The 13893-nt window shown below is 50.7% G+C and overlaps 1 protein-coding gene across 8 annotated transcripts in view; it reads left to right on the top strand.

Annotated features, from left to right (window-relative positions):
- The window catches only part of ZFAT (zinc finger and AT-hook domain containing), a 345664-nt gene that overhangs the window by 194890 nt on the left and 136881 nt on the right, over window positions 1–13893 (top strand). For all 8 annotated transcript variants that reach the window (XM_078441802.2, XM_078441799.2, XM_078441798.2 and 5 more), the window contains one exon: window positions 1723–1896. In XM_078441802.2, the coding sequence (XP_078297928.2) occupies window positions 1723–1896 (174 nt within the window). The remainder of the gene's footprint in view (window positions 1–1722; window positions 1897–13893) is intronic.

The following is a 13893-nucleotide window of genomic DNA, read 5'->3' as shown; positions in this document are numbered from 1 at the left end:
GCTTTAGGGGGAAGCCGTGTCGCCATGCGCCCTGCAGTTAGACTTCCTTCCACTTACCCAGAAACGTGTGCAGCAGCCAGCTGAGCTCCGTGATTTCAGTCGCTGCCTGTTCAGTGGCAAGTGCAGTGAGCAGAGGCGTGCATTTCTTTGTAGCTTTCGTTGGGATTGCAGCGAAATAAATCCGCACAACCCCTGCACTAGGCAGCGGGCTTCAGGAGGACAGGAACAGCACTGTCTCAGTCACGGAGGTGACTGGTGGCGGCCGTGGTGCACTGGCTCGGTAGGTGCTGAGGAAGTGTTGGTGTTGGACAAATGAGCAAAGGCAAAGAGGACAGCAGAACGTCGTCTGGTCCCAGCATCGTGGAGGAAGAATCCAGGAGGCGGGAGGAACACAGGCTGTGCTTTCGGGGTGCTTGCCTAAGAGGGGAGGAACGGGGAGCACACTATGGGGCTTTGGGCGATTGGAGGTCGGGAGACTGCCAGAGACAGTGGGCCGCCTATTTTGCCTCCCGCCGTAGGGACGCAGCTCTCCTGGGGGTGAGGCTCGGTGGTGGGGGCAGGGGGAGCCCTTCCGGATGTTTGCAGAGGTCCCGCCTGTGAGTTAGGAAACTGGGAAGCTGCGGGCAGGAAAACAAGAGGGCTCCTGGGGAGGACAGAGGATGAAGAGTTTCTACGGCGTGGCCAGAAGCACCTGCTCTCAGGCCTCGGGGGAAGTGCTGTCAGGAAGGGAGAGGCGGTCGGGTTGGTCAGCAATGCAGCAGGGCCCACGCCAGGCAGAAGGAGCTGAGGTCAAAGCCGCGGTTGGGGAGGTGCGTTTGTTTACCAGCACGGGTGCACCCCAGCTCTGTGCCCCGGGCACACCTTGCAGCCTCCCTGAAGCCTCAGTTTCCTCCACTGCCAAGCCTCAGGCCTCGCAGACAGGGGCTGAACCTGCCGGGCGCGCAGCGTGGCAGGTTCCCCCTGCGCTCGGTGTCGGGAACAGCGTCCCTCTCCCCATGCCCGTGGCACCAGGTGTCGCAGCCTTTTTCACTTTACATTCCCCCCCGGACAGAGGCCGCAGGGGCAGGGGCTTCTCCGCTTCAGAGAACACACCCCCCCCCCCCCAACCCCGCGCTCAATACGGAGCAGGTCCTCAGCAGGTGTTTGCTGAGTGAAGGGAGAGCAGCCAGGATACCCCACAGTCCAGGCCATTAGCCCAACACCAGCTGATGTCAGGGTTCTGTTGGGTGTATGAAAACGTGCTTTCACATCTGATCCTAGGTGCCCGAGCACGTTGGGTTTTGCACACAGACCCTTGTTTCCTTGAATTTTTGTCAGCTCGCCTCAGTCCCGTTGGATTGAGTGAACGTGTGCTGCAGGGACTGCCCAGGGTCCGTGCCCTCAAGGGGTTCCCAGACCGCGGGGAGCGGCAGTGTGAACGGCTTGTGATGCACTGTAGCAGTACAGCTAGCAGAGGGGTCGAGGACATTCGCTTGGGCGGGCCAGAGGAGACCGCCCAGGGGAGCCCTGGCAGAGCCGGGAGGAAGGGCGTGGCGGGCCGAAGGAACAGCATGGAGGAGCATGGCGAGGCAGGTGTGCGCCATGTTCAGGGACAGGCAGGTGCACTGCCTTGTTCAAAGTGGATGTGCACATGTATCCTTGGGATGCACACACGGGTGCAGATAGGGGTGTGTGTGTGTGTGTGTGTGTGATTCTGTGTGTTTTTTTCCTCTCCTCTGGTAGGTGTGAAACCCTTCAAATGTTCTTTGTGCGAGTACGCAACTCGCAGCAAGAGTAACCTCAAGGCTCACATGAACCGTCACAGCACTGAGAAAACCCACCTGTGTGACATGTGTGGCAAGAAATTCAAATCAAAAGGGACGTTGAAGAGTCACAAGCTCCTTCACGCTGCTGACGGTGAGTCCAGGACTCTGTACCATAGTGAGTTTGTTTCCCTCTTGAAAGTGTGGTTTGAGGGGCGCCTGGGTGGCTCAGTGGGTTAGACGCCTGACTGTTGATTTCGGCTCTGGCCGTGATCTTACGGTCAGTGGGATGGGGCCCCGTGTCTGGCATCATGTGCTCTCTCTCTCTCTCAAAAAAACCCACAAAAACCCAAAAGTGTGGTTTGAAGCTGACATTCCAAGTTCAGCAGAAACTGTGGATGTGTTGCCTACAGGCAAGACAGAGCTGTGTCTTGTAGAATTTCAGTCCTGGGAGAGAGGGGACAGAACTCACCTGCTTCCTCATTTTCCCTGTGTTCAGTGTCGGAGGCTTGCCTGACCTCCACCAGTGCTTGCTGAACCCTGTGTGTGTGTGTGTGTGTGTGTGTGTGTGTGTGCGTGCGCACACTCGTGTGTATACATAGGGCCAGAGGGGACGCTGCTTCAGGGAACAAGGCACCCTCGGGAGGCCTTGATCTCAAAGTTGGAACCTTCTTCAGCCCTCCACCCCCACCAGAGCCTGAGGACCTCGAGTGGCAGCCACGCTCACGATCACACTCGACCTGATCACACCTGGTCCACTTGGTTCACACTCAAGTGGACGCATATCAGCTAAGCCACCGCAGGGGTTGATATTCAGCCCCAAAGTGGGGCTCTGTCTAAAATACGCACATTGCTTGGGCAAATCTGACCTTGGTGAAGTACACTTCAGTGCTGGTGTGTGTGTGCATCTGGGTGAGCTTGGGGGATTGTGGAGAGGCCGCATGCTCAGCGAGGCTTCGTTAGAGTTCACGATCCAGGGCTTGCCCAAGGCTCAGTGGAGGCCAGAGCCATAACTATTCAGACTTCAGCAGTGTGCTATAAATAAGAAAATCCATAAGCAAAATAATTAAAAATGCAGTGACAGTAAAGCAGTCTTATCCTGAGTAATGAAAGCATTAAGTCATGTAATTATTCATGAGTTCTGTGCCTCTGTTATTTTTTGCCATGGAAGCACCCAACTCACTGAAATGCCTAATAACACAGTGTCACTAATGACGAGCGGCCGTCCTCAGTGCCGGGAGTTCTGGGGTGTCCACGGGGCTGTGGTGTCAGGGTCTGGGGGGGCACTCTTGGGGCCAGGGAGGGACACTGTGGCCTCATGCAGGGCTCTGAGGTCTGGGTTCTGGCCTGAAAGGCTTTGGGGAGGCGGGGCGTGTCTGATCAGGGGCTGTGGACCGACCACCGTCAGGTGTGGAGGGGACCGCTGGAGTGGGCAGCGTGTCAGGGCGGCCATGGCAGTGACATACTCAGCTTATGACACGTGTCACGTCACTTGCTTCCCCGAGCCCTTCAGCAGGAAAGGGAATTTGGATAGGCAAAGGAGGCGTCTGGTCAAAGCAGGAAGGCAGCCTTCCTGAAGGGCACCAGCTGTCTGCCCCACCTGGGCCTGAGTTTGGTGCGTCAGGACAAGGACATGAGACCGTCACGCTTCCTGGGTCCCTCTCCGCCTCTGTGCTCTGTGAGTCCAGAGGCAGGTGGCTGGTGAAGATCTGGAACTCCGTGGGGCAGGGTAGTTTCACCCAGTCTGAGTCGGGGCTGGTCTTTTCTTCCCGAGGGCTTCCAGTCTCGTGTTGTCTCGAAGGCCAGCTTGATGTGTGGGTTGCTGGATCACAGGCCAGATGTCCCAGCTTCATGGACAGTCTGCTGTGTACCTATGATCAAACTGTAGGCGCTTCTTTTTCTTTGCAATTTTAAAAAAGCTTTGAGAAAAGTTTAGTTCCATCTCCTACCCACTTTTTCCGTGGCACTCACATCTTGATGAATTTTAAAAGCTCTTTGCATATCAGTGGTTTGTCATAATGGTGCAAACATTTCCCTCCAGCTTACCATTTGCACTGACATTTTGTTTGTCACGGTTTTTTATGTACAGAAGTAAAATAACTTTGCATATGTAAATTTATCCGTCTTTTCCTTTATTTTTTTTCTTCATGATTTCTCTGTGTTGAAAGAAACCCTCCACGTATTAGGGGAAAATTCTTTTGTATTTTCTTCAAGTTTTATTTTGGGGGTTTATAATGTTTATTAAATGTAATATCCTTGAAATTTATTTTGGTGTGTGGGGTGTGATAGGGATCTTTTTTTTTTTAACAGTTATCAATTAAAATATTTGCAGAGAAATCTGTTCTGTTCATTTTGTTTTGAAATTTGAATTTCTCAAGATGCTGGGCATGTTCTGAGATTTTTGTCTGTTTGGATAATCTGTGTCTAGAGTATGGTTTTATAAATCCATTTTTATAAATCATTGTATGCACACATATGTTATTCCTTTTTCTTTTTTTCTGGACATCTCTTAGGTTTTCTCAGTTATTATCCTTTTGGATAAGCTTTGAAACTGATTGGTCAAATTAAGAAAAATACCCTACTCTCCACCAAAGAAGGACACTCTCTCCCTCCCCAGGGATGCCCTTGGGAGCTATGTGACAACATGACACGTGCTTTGAATTCCTCAGGGAGAAGTGCTGGGATCAGGGGTTTGGCTGCTTTGATGAGGCTGTCAGCCTGTAACCCTAGAATTAGCTCTTTATTTATTTTTAATGTTTATTTATATCTGAGAGAGAGAGAGAGAGAGAGAGAGTGAGCAGGGGAGGGGCAGAGAGAGAGGAGACGCAGAGTCCGAAACAGGCTCCAGGCTCTGAGGTGTCAGCACAGAGCCCGACACAGGGCTCGAACCCATGAACCCCGTGAGATCATGACCTGAGCTGAAGTGGGACGCTTAACCGACTGAGCCACCCTGGCGCCCCAGCTCTTTATTTGGAAACAGACGTTTAAGACCTGCCTGGAATGACTTGGTTTTTACTCTGTTGTGTCGGTGACGATTCAATAGCTTGTCTCACAGAGAAGCTTTGTGGGGTAGGCAGAGGCAGGGCTGTGGAGGCCCGAGCCGCTCTTATCTCCCACCACCTCTTGGCGTGGCCTGGGTCACATTACTTCTCTGAGCCTCCGTTGCCTCAGCAGTAAAATGGGGATGATTATACCCCCGTGCCTGATGGCCTTGGGGATCAGATGACAGAAGGTGCACCCACTTACCTGGGCTTCACCTGCTGTCTCGCTGCTCCTTCTCAGTCTCCTTTCCTGGGGCCACCTTCGCGCTGACTTCTCCCTCTTGGAAGCTCACAGTGCTCAATCCGCAGGTTTCCGCACTTGTTCCTGGGGCGTCTCCCGGTCTCCCCGTGCTTCCAACCGTTTATGTGGAAGGCTTCCCAGTTTCTGGGTGTGTGTCAAACTCCAGCAGCCCGCCAGATCCTTCAGAGCCCTCCTGGCCCTGACGTGTCTCTTCTTGCCTTCTCTGTCTCAGGTGTCCTGTGTCGTTTCTGTGACGAACACGTGTTTGTCTCTGCCACTTGAACTCTTCCCAGTTCCTTCGTACTTTCTTGTGTGTTTCTTTTCTTTTCTTTTTTTTTTAATGTTTATTTATTTTTGAGAGAGAGACCGAGCATGAGTGGGGGAAGGGCAGAGAGAGAGGGAGATATAGAATCCAAAGCAGGCTCCAGGCTCTGAGCCGTCAGCACAGAGCCTGATGTGGGGCTTAAACCCACAAGCTGTGAGATCAAGACCTGAGCTGAAGTTGGACGCCCAACCAGCTGAGCCACCCAGGTACCCCTCTTCTGTGTCTCTTACTGTCCTCTGTCTCTAACGTGCATTGTAATTTCCTTATTCTTGACTTGCTGTGTCTTCCGTTGGACTGTAAGCTGCTCTAGCAGGGATTTTTGACCTTTTTTTTTTTTAAAAAAAAAAAACAAACCTTTTTTTAATGTTTGCTTTTATTTTTGAGACAGAGGGAGACAGAGCGTGAGTGGGGGAGGGGCAGAGAGAGAGGGAGACACAGAAACAGGCTCCAGGCTCCGAGCTGTCAGCACAGAGCCCGATGCGGGGCTCGAACCCGTGAACCGTGAGATCATGACCTGAGCCGATGTCGGACGCCTAACCGACTGAGCCACCCAGGTGCCCCAGGAGTTTTGACCTTCTGCATCTGCTTTGTTTTGTAGCCCTGGCACCTAAACCAGTGCCTGGTGTGTTTGTGTGTGTGTGTGTGTGTGTGTGTGTGTGTGTGTGTGTGTGTAGTAGGTGCTCAATAAATGTTTGTTGGTTGAATGAGTGAAAAAAATGTAAAGTACCTGGCATACCGTGCTTGGCATACAGAAGCACTTATTTCCCCCATGTCCTCGCTTGGATACTTCTATTAAATCAAATGCTTGTGAATTGGATGTTTTAAAGCACGGTAGACAAACTCACCATTAAATGAATCTTTTTGGGTATCTTTCAGTGAAAAGGAATTGAGTAGTTACCCTCTCCTGTTACCTGCTTGCAAGGCCAATTTTTCACATTTATTGGCTTCTTTAAAGTGATGTGTCCCTGTTTATTCATTCTTGTTTCCCAGAGGGGCTCATTACTGTGCCTCAGAAGGGATAGGTCAGGGTGGGTGCAGGTCTCAGTTAGAAAGGTTTGCCGGTCAGTATGTACAAAGAGGGACATTGATCTGTGAAGGGCCTTAGTAAGCCCTTTGCATGTAGGCCAACGGCATGAAAGAAGTTAATGCAAAAATCATGCCGTAGCATATTTCCTCCCTTTTGACTTTGAAGGCGGCCTACACATGTGCGGTCTAGAGGCTCTTACAGGATTCCGCCTCCCCTAGCAGATGGGGAAGGTGAAATGGGGCAGCGCCTTACTGTTAGGTAATCAAACAGGAATCCTCTAATCATGAAAAAGCTCTTTGAAGCTCCGTGCTAATTCCTTCGGGCACCCCCCCTTCCCCCGCCCCATCTGACCTGCCCTCATGCACTTGAGTTAAGAAGTTTTCTGGCAAAACTTACAAAGAGGAATTATCCGAGCTTCAAGCACTCTTGTACGTGTCGTAATTAGACAAGTGGAGAGTCGAGTGTGGAACTTAGGTCTGAGTGGAGGACGTAACATTTTTCCCCTCGCTCCTTCAGCTGATAATAAGAGATGCCGTGGCTACACGTGGAGATACTCTGGGAGACGTAAGTGTGGACTTGCTTTTTCTCGTCTTTCCTCTAAAGGCGGAATCATCGTAGGATAAAGTAGCCCCGCTTCTCCGGGGTCTCTTTACTTCTAAAAACATACACTCTGGAACCGGGAAGTTAACCAATGGAAAGTGGTACCTGAGCAACTGGCTGGTTGACCCCTCCAAGTTCATGTCCTAGGCTCCAGTGCGACTGGTCCCTGCACAGCATCCTCGTCGCTCTTACCCTTTCACCAGCTCACCCTGGAGTTAAAGGTTAAGGGCCAGGGGTGGGCATGGGCTCGGTGGGTTTCTGTGGCCTTTACCGGCCTGTGTCTGGGTGGCGGGCCACAGAGGGAGGACCGACTGCAGTGCCTTTTTATATGTGCACCCTGGTTGGGTGCACCCGAAACACTTTCTCTCAGCTTTTTATAAACCATAGGAGTAACAGCCTGTAGTATAAAATGCGCCGGACAGCTCACTGAATAGTTAGCTTAGACTAATACACAGATGTAACTGTTGAATAAGGCTTGGTTACCTAAAACCTCACCAGGGTACAGGGTTCTCAAGCCACAAATTGCAAATCCCTGGCAAAGTATCTGGAACCTCCACCCAGTTGTGGCGCCCTGCCTGTTCCTGCTCTTTTCTCTGGCTCTGTGCCGCCCTCCGTTTCTTTCCATGTCTAACGCTGATCCATTCCTCCTTGTATCAGAACTGATGTGCTAATTACAGAGAGCCATCAGTCTCTTCAGTCTGCAGTTGCCCGAAGTTCGGTCTTAAAAGTACAGAGACTTCTTTAAACTGTGTTTTTGTCGCGGTAGCTGTTTCTGTTCTGAGTTGCCACTGCCTAGATTACTGCCGATGCTGGGACTGTGGGGACAGTGCTCTGCGAAATACCTGCTGCAGAGTGTGCTGTGCTGCCTTTTAAAAATTTTTTTCTTTTTTCTTTTAGAGAGAGGGAGTGTGTGCACACACAGCGGGGGAAGGGGCAGAAGGTGGCGGGGCGGGGTGGGGGGGAGAGGGAGGGAGGGAGAGAATCTTAAGCAGGTTCCATACTCAGCATAGAGCCCAACACAGGGCTTAATCCCATGACCCTGGGATCGTGACCTGAGCCGAAAACAAGAGTCAGATGCTCAACCGACTGAGCCACCCAGGCGCTCCAGGGAGCTTTTCTTGTATTAGGCAGCACACCCCCATGGGCCAGGCTGTGTGGAGAGGCAGTAGGCAGAGTGGGTGCAATGGTGGGCTCTGGAGGGCAGACCCAGGTTGGAACGACTTCCCGCCTGTGTGACCGTGAACCGGTCCTCACAGCCCTGTTAGTTTCTTGTGGCCACAGTGACAAACAAGCACAAATTTAGTGGCTTAAATCAACACAGATATATTACATGACAGTTGTGGGGCTCAGAAATCTAAAATCAAGTTGTCAGCAAGTAGGGGCTGCATTCTTTCTGGAGGCTGGAGGGGAGAATCTGTTTCTTTAGACTCTGCAGCTTCTAGAGTCTGTCGGTACCCTTTGGCTCATGAGCCCCTGCCTTCACGTTCAAAGGCAGCAGCAGAGCCCAGCCAATCTGTCTGTCCCTCTGCTTCCACGATCATAGCTCCTCTGTGACCCTGACCCTCCTGCCTATCTGCCATAGGGACCCTTGCGATTTCACGGAGCCCACCTGAATGGTACAGGGTAATTGATCTCAAGATCCTTAACTGGGTCACATCTGCAAAGTCCCTTTTGCCATGGAAGGTAATAGGCTCTGGGGATCGGGACCCGGATATGTTTGGGGGAGGGCATTACCTCCCACTGTGGGCTATGGGAAGATTACTTGGGTTCCTATTAAGTGTGTCAGTTCATTCTAAATGTTGGGTGGATATACCTGTTCCCCTGGCGGTCAGTGTCCTCATATTCTCAGTAACTCTGGACACAGCATAGGGATGGCTATTGGTAATGCTTAATCCGCACCATCTCTGTCATTTAGGAAAGATCACATTTCTCTTCTCTCAGATATTCTCTCATCAGGATGGCACGGTGCAATAGTTAATATTTAAAGAGTATCAGTGTTGAAAAAGGTAAAGTCAGTGTTCTGATAAATTTACTTATGCAAAACATCACCTTTCGCAGTAAGACTGGATAAACAGTCATAATCAGGTGTTTTCACCTTCATGCCTCTAGCTATTATTACTACTAATAGTCTGGTTTGTGCATATTTAAGTATTTTAGTGCCCCTTCAAGTTTGAGGGGCCCACATAAAATTTGATTAGGCAGCAGTGACTTAACAGGTATCTCAAGCAAAGTGCCTTAAATCGGAAGGAATTTTCCATCGCTTGTCTCCTTTGTGTGCCGATGGACTCCAGATGCCAGGAGACAGAGGGCATGGTCTTATTTTCACCCGGTGGTTTAGATTTTTCTACCACTCCACCTCTCCCTGGTTTTATATAGAGCTCTATTTAAAGTAACTAAGCAGCTGGAGCCATCCTCAGGGAAGCCCATCAAACAGATGAGGGTGAAGTAAGAGACAAAGGAAGCTGACAGGTGCTGTGCCTGTATTCTTTTCCTTTTCTTTTTTTTTAAGCGTATTTTTCCAGTCTTACTGAGACGTAACTGACATGTAACACTGTATCGGTTTAAGGCGTACAACACGGATTTGGCGTATTGTGTATATTGTGAAACGATTACCGCAGTAGTTCAGTTAATGTCGATCACATCACATGGTTTTTTTGTTAGGATTCTTATTTTATTGGATGTATTTAACACACAACCTTGTGTAAAATTAAGGTGTTCGGAGAGTTTGCTACATGGCTGTGACGTATTGCCATTGTCGCAGTGTTTATCACGTTGCATCCTAAGTACAGTATCGTTTCTGTATCCATCATCTTGTGCATTAGCTCCCGTGGCTTATGTAATCCTCACTGCAGGTTTGAACCCTTCGGCAACATCAGTCTCTATCCCCCTCTTCCCCTGCTAACCACCATTTTACTCTGTTTTTTTTTTTCTTTCTTTCAAGTTTGACAGCTTTAGATTCCTCATAGAAGTGCAGATGGTGCTTGCCTTTGTCCCTCTGACTTAGCTCACTTAGCATAATGCCCTCAGGGTCCGTCCGTGTTGAAAGTGGCAAGACGTTCTCCTTTCTCGTGGCTGAATAATATCCTGTTGTTCGTGTGTACCCCATCTTTATTATCCACTCACCCGTTGATAGCATTTGGCCTGTCTGTGCCTTGACTGTTGTGAATAATGCTCTGATGACCCAGATAGCTCTTGGAAATCCTGCTCATTCTTCCGGGTGTGTACGTTGGCTGGTAGATTGTAGATGGGTTAGTAGATCCATCTTTAATTTCTTGAGGAGCCTCCATGTTGTTTTCCATAGTGGTTGAACCAATTTATATTCCCACCAACAGGATACCAGCGTGCCCTTTCCCCCATATCCTCACCGGTGTTTTGTTTTTTTTTTTAACGTTTATTTATTTTTGAGACAGAGAGAGACAGAGCATGAACGGGGGAGGGGCAGAGAGAGAGGGAGACACAGAATCGGAGGCAGGCTCCGGGTTCTGAGCCATCAACCCAGAGCCCGACGCGGGGCTCGAACTCACGGACTGGGAGATCGTGACCTGGGCTGAAGTCGGACGCTTCACCGACGGAGCCACCCAGGCGCCCCCTCACCAGTGTGTTTTCTAGGTGCTGGTCACCTGGCGGGGGCGACATCCATCCCGGAGTGAGCCCCCCCGCCCCAGCTGCCAGCAAGTGCGGGGTAACTGCTGCTCCCCTCTACTTGGGAGAGCCTCCTACTTGAGCACGGGGTGCACAGCCAGGCAGCCGTTCCACCGGCTGTCCTGCCCTCTGTCTTGCACATTCATCTTTCCCCCATGCCAGAAAGGACTTCGGCCGGAGGGCACTCCCAGATCCCTTGGGGCGGGGGGGATCTCGCTTTGTCTAACGCAAGGCGAGAACGGATTTCTGTTCCTTCCTTCCCCCTCCCTACCGCTAAATCCTGTCCCCTCTGTCCTGACATGACACGCTGAGTAAGGCCTGAGTAAAGGGCAGTTCCCAGGATCACCGGAACCCAGACCCTGTCCTTTCCTTTACTGTCCGGTGGCACTTGAGTTCTGTCCACGTCCTGTCACCAGGCCCAGCCAGTGCCCCCCCAGGTCAGTGGTCAGTTTTGTTCCGTCAGCCAGTCGGCCGTGGATTGCCGGCTGAGGAGCTCGTGTTAGGAGACTCCTAACGGAAACCCAGAGGGCTGAACAGAAGCAGTGGAGGTGACGTTTGTACCCCCACACTCCCATCTCTGAAGGGGAGTTGTACCAGATCGCACCTTCTGAGGGAGATGGAAGCCGATGGTAAAACGTCGTGCTTCCAGAACGAGCTGCGGGGTCTGCAGAGGAAACCTCCCGCCAGCCCGGCGCTCACAAAGACGCCGAACCGAAGGTCACAGGGGTGAGTCGTGCTGACGGTGTCTTTTTTCTTACCCCCTGCAGCGGCCGCCAGCATCATCCACAGACGGTCCTGCTGCCCTCAGACTTCATCTTTGAACCACCCGACACATCTTTTCTCTCTTTCTTGAACTCATCTGGTGGTGCCCGTTCCCAGGTCCCTCCTGGGGGAAGTACCCTATTTTGTTCTTGTTGTGGTGCTTTTTTTTTTCCCCCTTAACTTTCTAAAACTAAGGTACGATGATACCCGTGCACAGAAGTGCATGCTTCATAAAGGTACGGCGCACTGGGCTATCGCAGGCAGCTCGGCCAAGTGACCACATGCCAGGATAAGACCCAGGACATCGCCAGTCCCTCAGAAGGCCTCTGCCCTCCCCCGCGGCCATCCCCTGCTTCCTCCTCAAGGTAGCAACCGGCCGCACTTGTAACTCTGTACTGGATCTGGCCGGTCCTTGGACTTTGTATGAACTAGTTCATTTAATACGTGCACTTTCGTGTCTGGCTTCTTCCCTTCAACATTATTTGTGAGGTTCATCTGGGTTGTTGGGATTTCGACCTTTAACATCTGGGCCTCTGGGTCAAATAGGAAGGAACTCCTGCGTAGCTGAGATTCTAAATTCCGTAGACTGTAACTTTGCCCCTGCGGGTTCCCCCTTTCCGCTGTGGTATTTGTTCTTGTCAGGAAGCCGGGCGAGCCCTCCTCCCGAGTGTTTCTCCAGAAGGTGGTAGGACTCCGCTTTCTTGTGCCCTCCTCGTTGACAGGACTTGGCTCAGAATGACTTTTGAGTGTTTACAGAAGTTAAATGCCGCCTCAGCAGACAAGAAGTGGCCTGGGATTATTGGCCAAATTAGGCCACTGCCTTTTTCAGCCCAGCAGGGCCCGGGTGATGTTTTAAAAGACAGTGAACTGTCTAGAACTTCAGGTTCAGAACCGCTGATGCCGTAAAGGTTCCACGTCGAAAGGTCTGTCTTCTAAAATCATGTGTCATAGTTGATGGCCTTTCAGAGACGGCTGCTAATTTATCCGAAATGCTCTTCCGTTGTACAGCAGACATGAAAACAACAGCCCCAAAGATCTAGCCCTTTCCTGCACGTGTGCTCAGAATTCAGTCACCTCATAAATAAATTACTCTTTTAAAAATTCTTTTCCGATCATTTCTCACATTCTTATGGAACATAGTTGGTACAGTATAAACACTGTTCTTATGGCTTTAAAATTAATAATTGTAATTATTGTTTGTGGCTGCAGAGTCTACGAATGGCACAGTGAGGGGGTGTGTAATGTCCCAGGAAGGTGGTGGGTGATCCGTGAGCGGCATAACCAGTCCCTTGTTTTTGGACAGGGCAGCATTTTCCGTTTTCTCCCCACTAGAACTTAGGTGGCAGGAAACCCTTTCTCGCATGTGAACTTTTCCTTCTTTTGACCTAATTCCCTAAGACTCATTTCTGGGAACGGGATGGCTGTTGTGTCTCGGGTGTTTTAACGGTGCATCACGCTGCCCACTTAATGCTCTCAAAGCATTGTGCCAGAAATAAGGCAGTGTTCTGGCTCAGCCCTCTCAGGCTAGTTCCCCATGTTGCTGGAAATGGTCCGTTTCTTGGATTAATGTGTGTCAGATCTCACCATGTCACTGTAATTTTCAATTATTTGGTAACCCAGAATTGAACAGGTAAATTGGAGGATTGAATGGATGGACTCAGTTGATCTTCAGGAAGCGTTTAGAATGTTGGCTGGTTCGTGGTGCTAGATGTAGGTGTTTGATATCAGTGGGCCTTCTTTTGATAACTGAAATGAAGTAATCCTCTCTTGATGAATTGTTTGTTCACGTCCTGTTTTCATCTGTTTGCTTTCTGGAGTCTTGGCGCTTTAGATTCCTGCATTCACTGATTTCATTCGACAGTCACATTTGTTGGGACTCTACCGGTTGCACTCGAGGTCACTGAAGCAGAAAAGGGGCCTTTGTTATAATGGTACCAAGGGATCTTGTAGAGACTGAGGTCTCTGCGTGTTTGGTGACTTCTTCCCAGAACTGACTTCACCTCCTCCTCATGTGGTTTGGTCCGCCTCATCTTCCTGGCTTAGCTTGGCCGTCACTTCCTCACAGAAGCCTGTTTTCATTCCATTCCGTTCCATTTCGTGGTGTCTGTTCTGGGGAGAGACGGAGTATGGCTGAGCTGACACCCTGTTGGGGCTTTGTTGTAACTCGCCGCTGGCCCTACAGCCAGGATGTGCTCACTGCCACACCGCCCCTGTCCTCAAAGTACCCACAACCGGCGAGGGAGCCAGCAGACCAGCCAGACCAGCCAGAGAAGGTTCGATGAGCCACTGGGATGCAGCAGTGGACGATACAAGAACAACGGACAAAAGCTGAAAGGTTCCACTGTCATGAAGCTACGTGAATAAACAAGATATGGCGTAGCACGATCGAGATGTGAAAATAGCAGCCCAGTGCCTGAGTCCATCCTCGGAGCGGGCAGGGGTTACCTCCCCATGCTTCTAATGAAGCCACCGAGTGGCAGAGAAGAAAGAGCCCAGGGTCACACAGGGCGAGC

Source organism: Panthera onca, chromosome F2, assembly GCF_046562875.1.
Source record: "Panthera onca isolate mPanOnc1 chromosome F2, mPanOnc1 haplotype 2, whole genome shotgun sequence".
Lineage (NCBI taxonomy): Eukaryota > Metazoa > Chordata > Mammalia > Carnivora > Felidae > Panthera > Panthera onca.
This window is presented reverse-complemented; position numbering and strand designations above follow the sequence as displayed.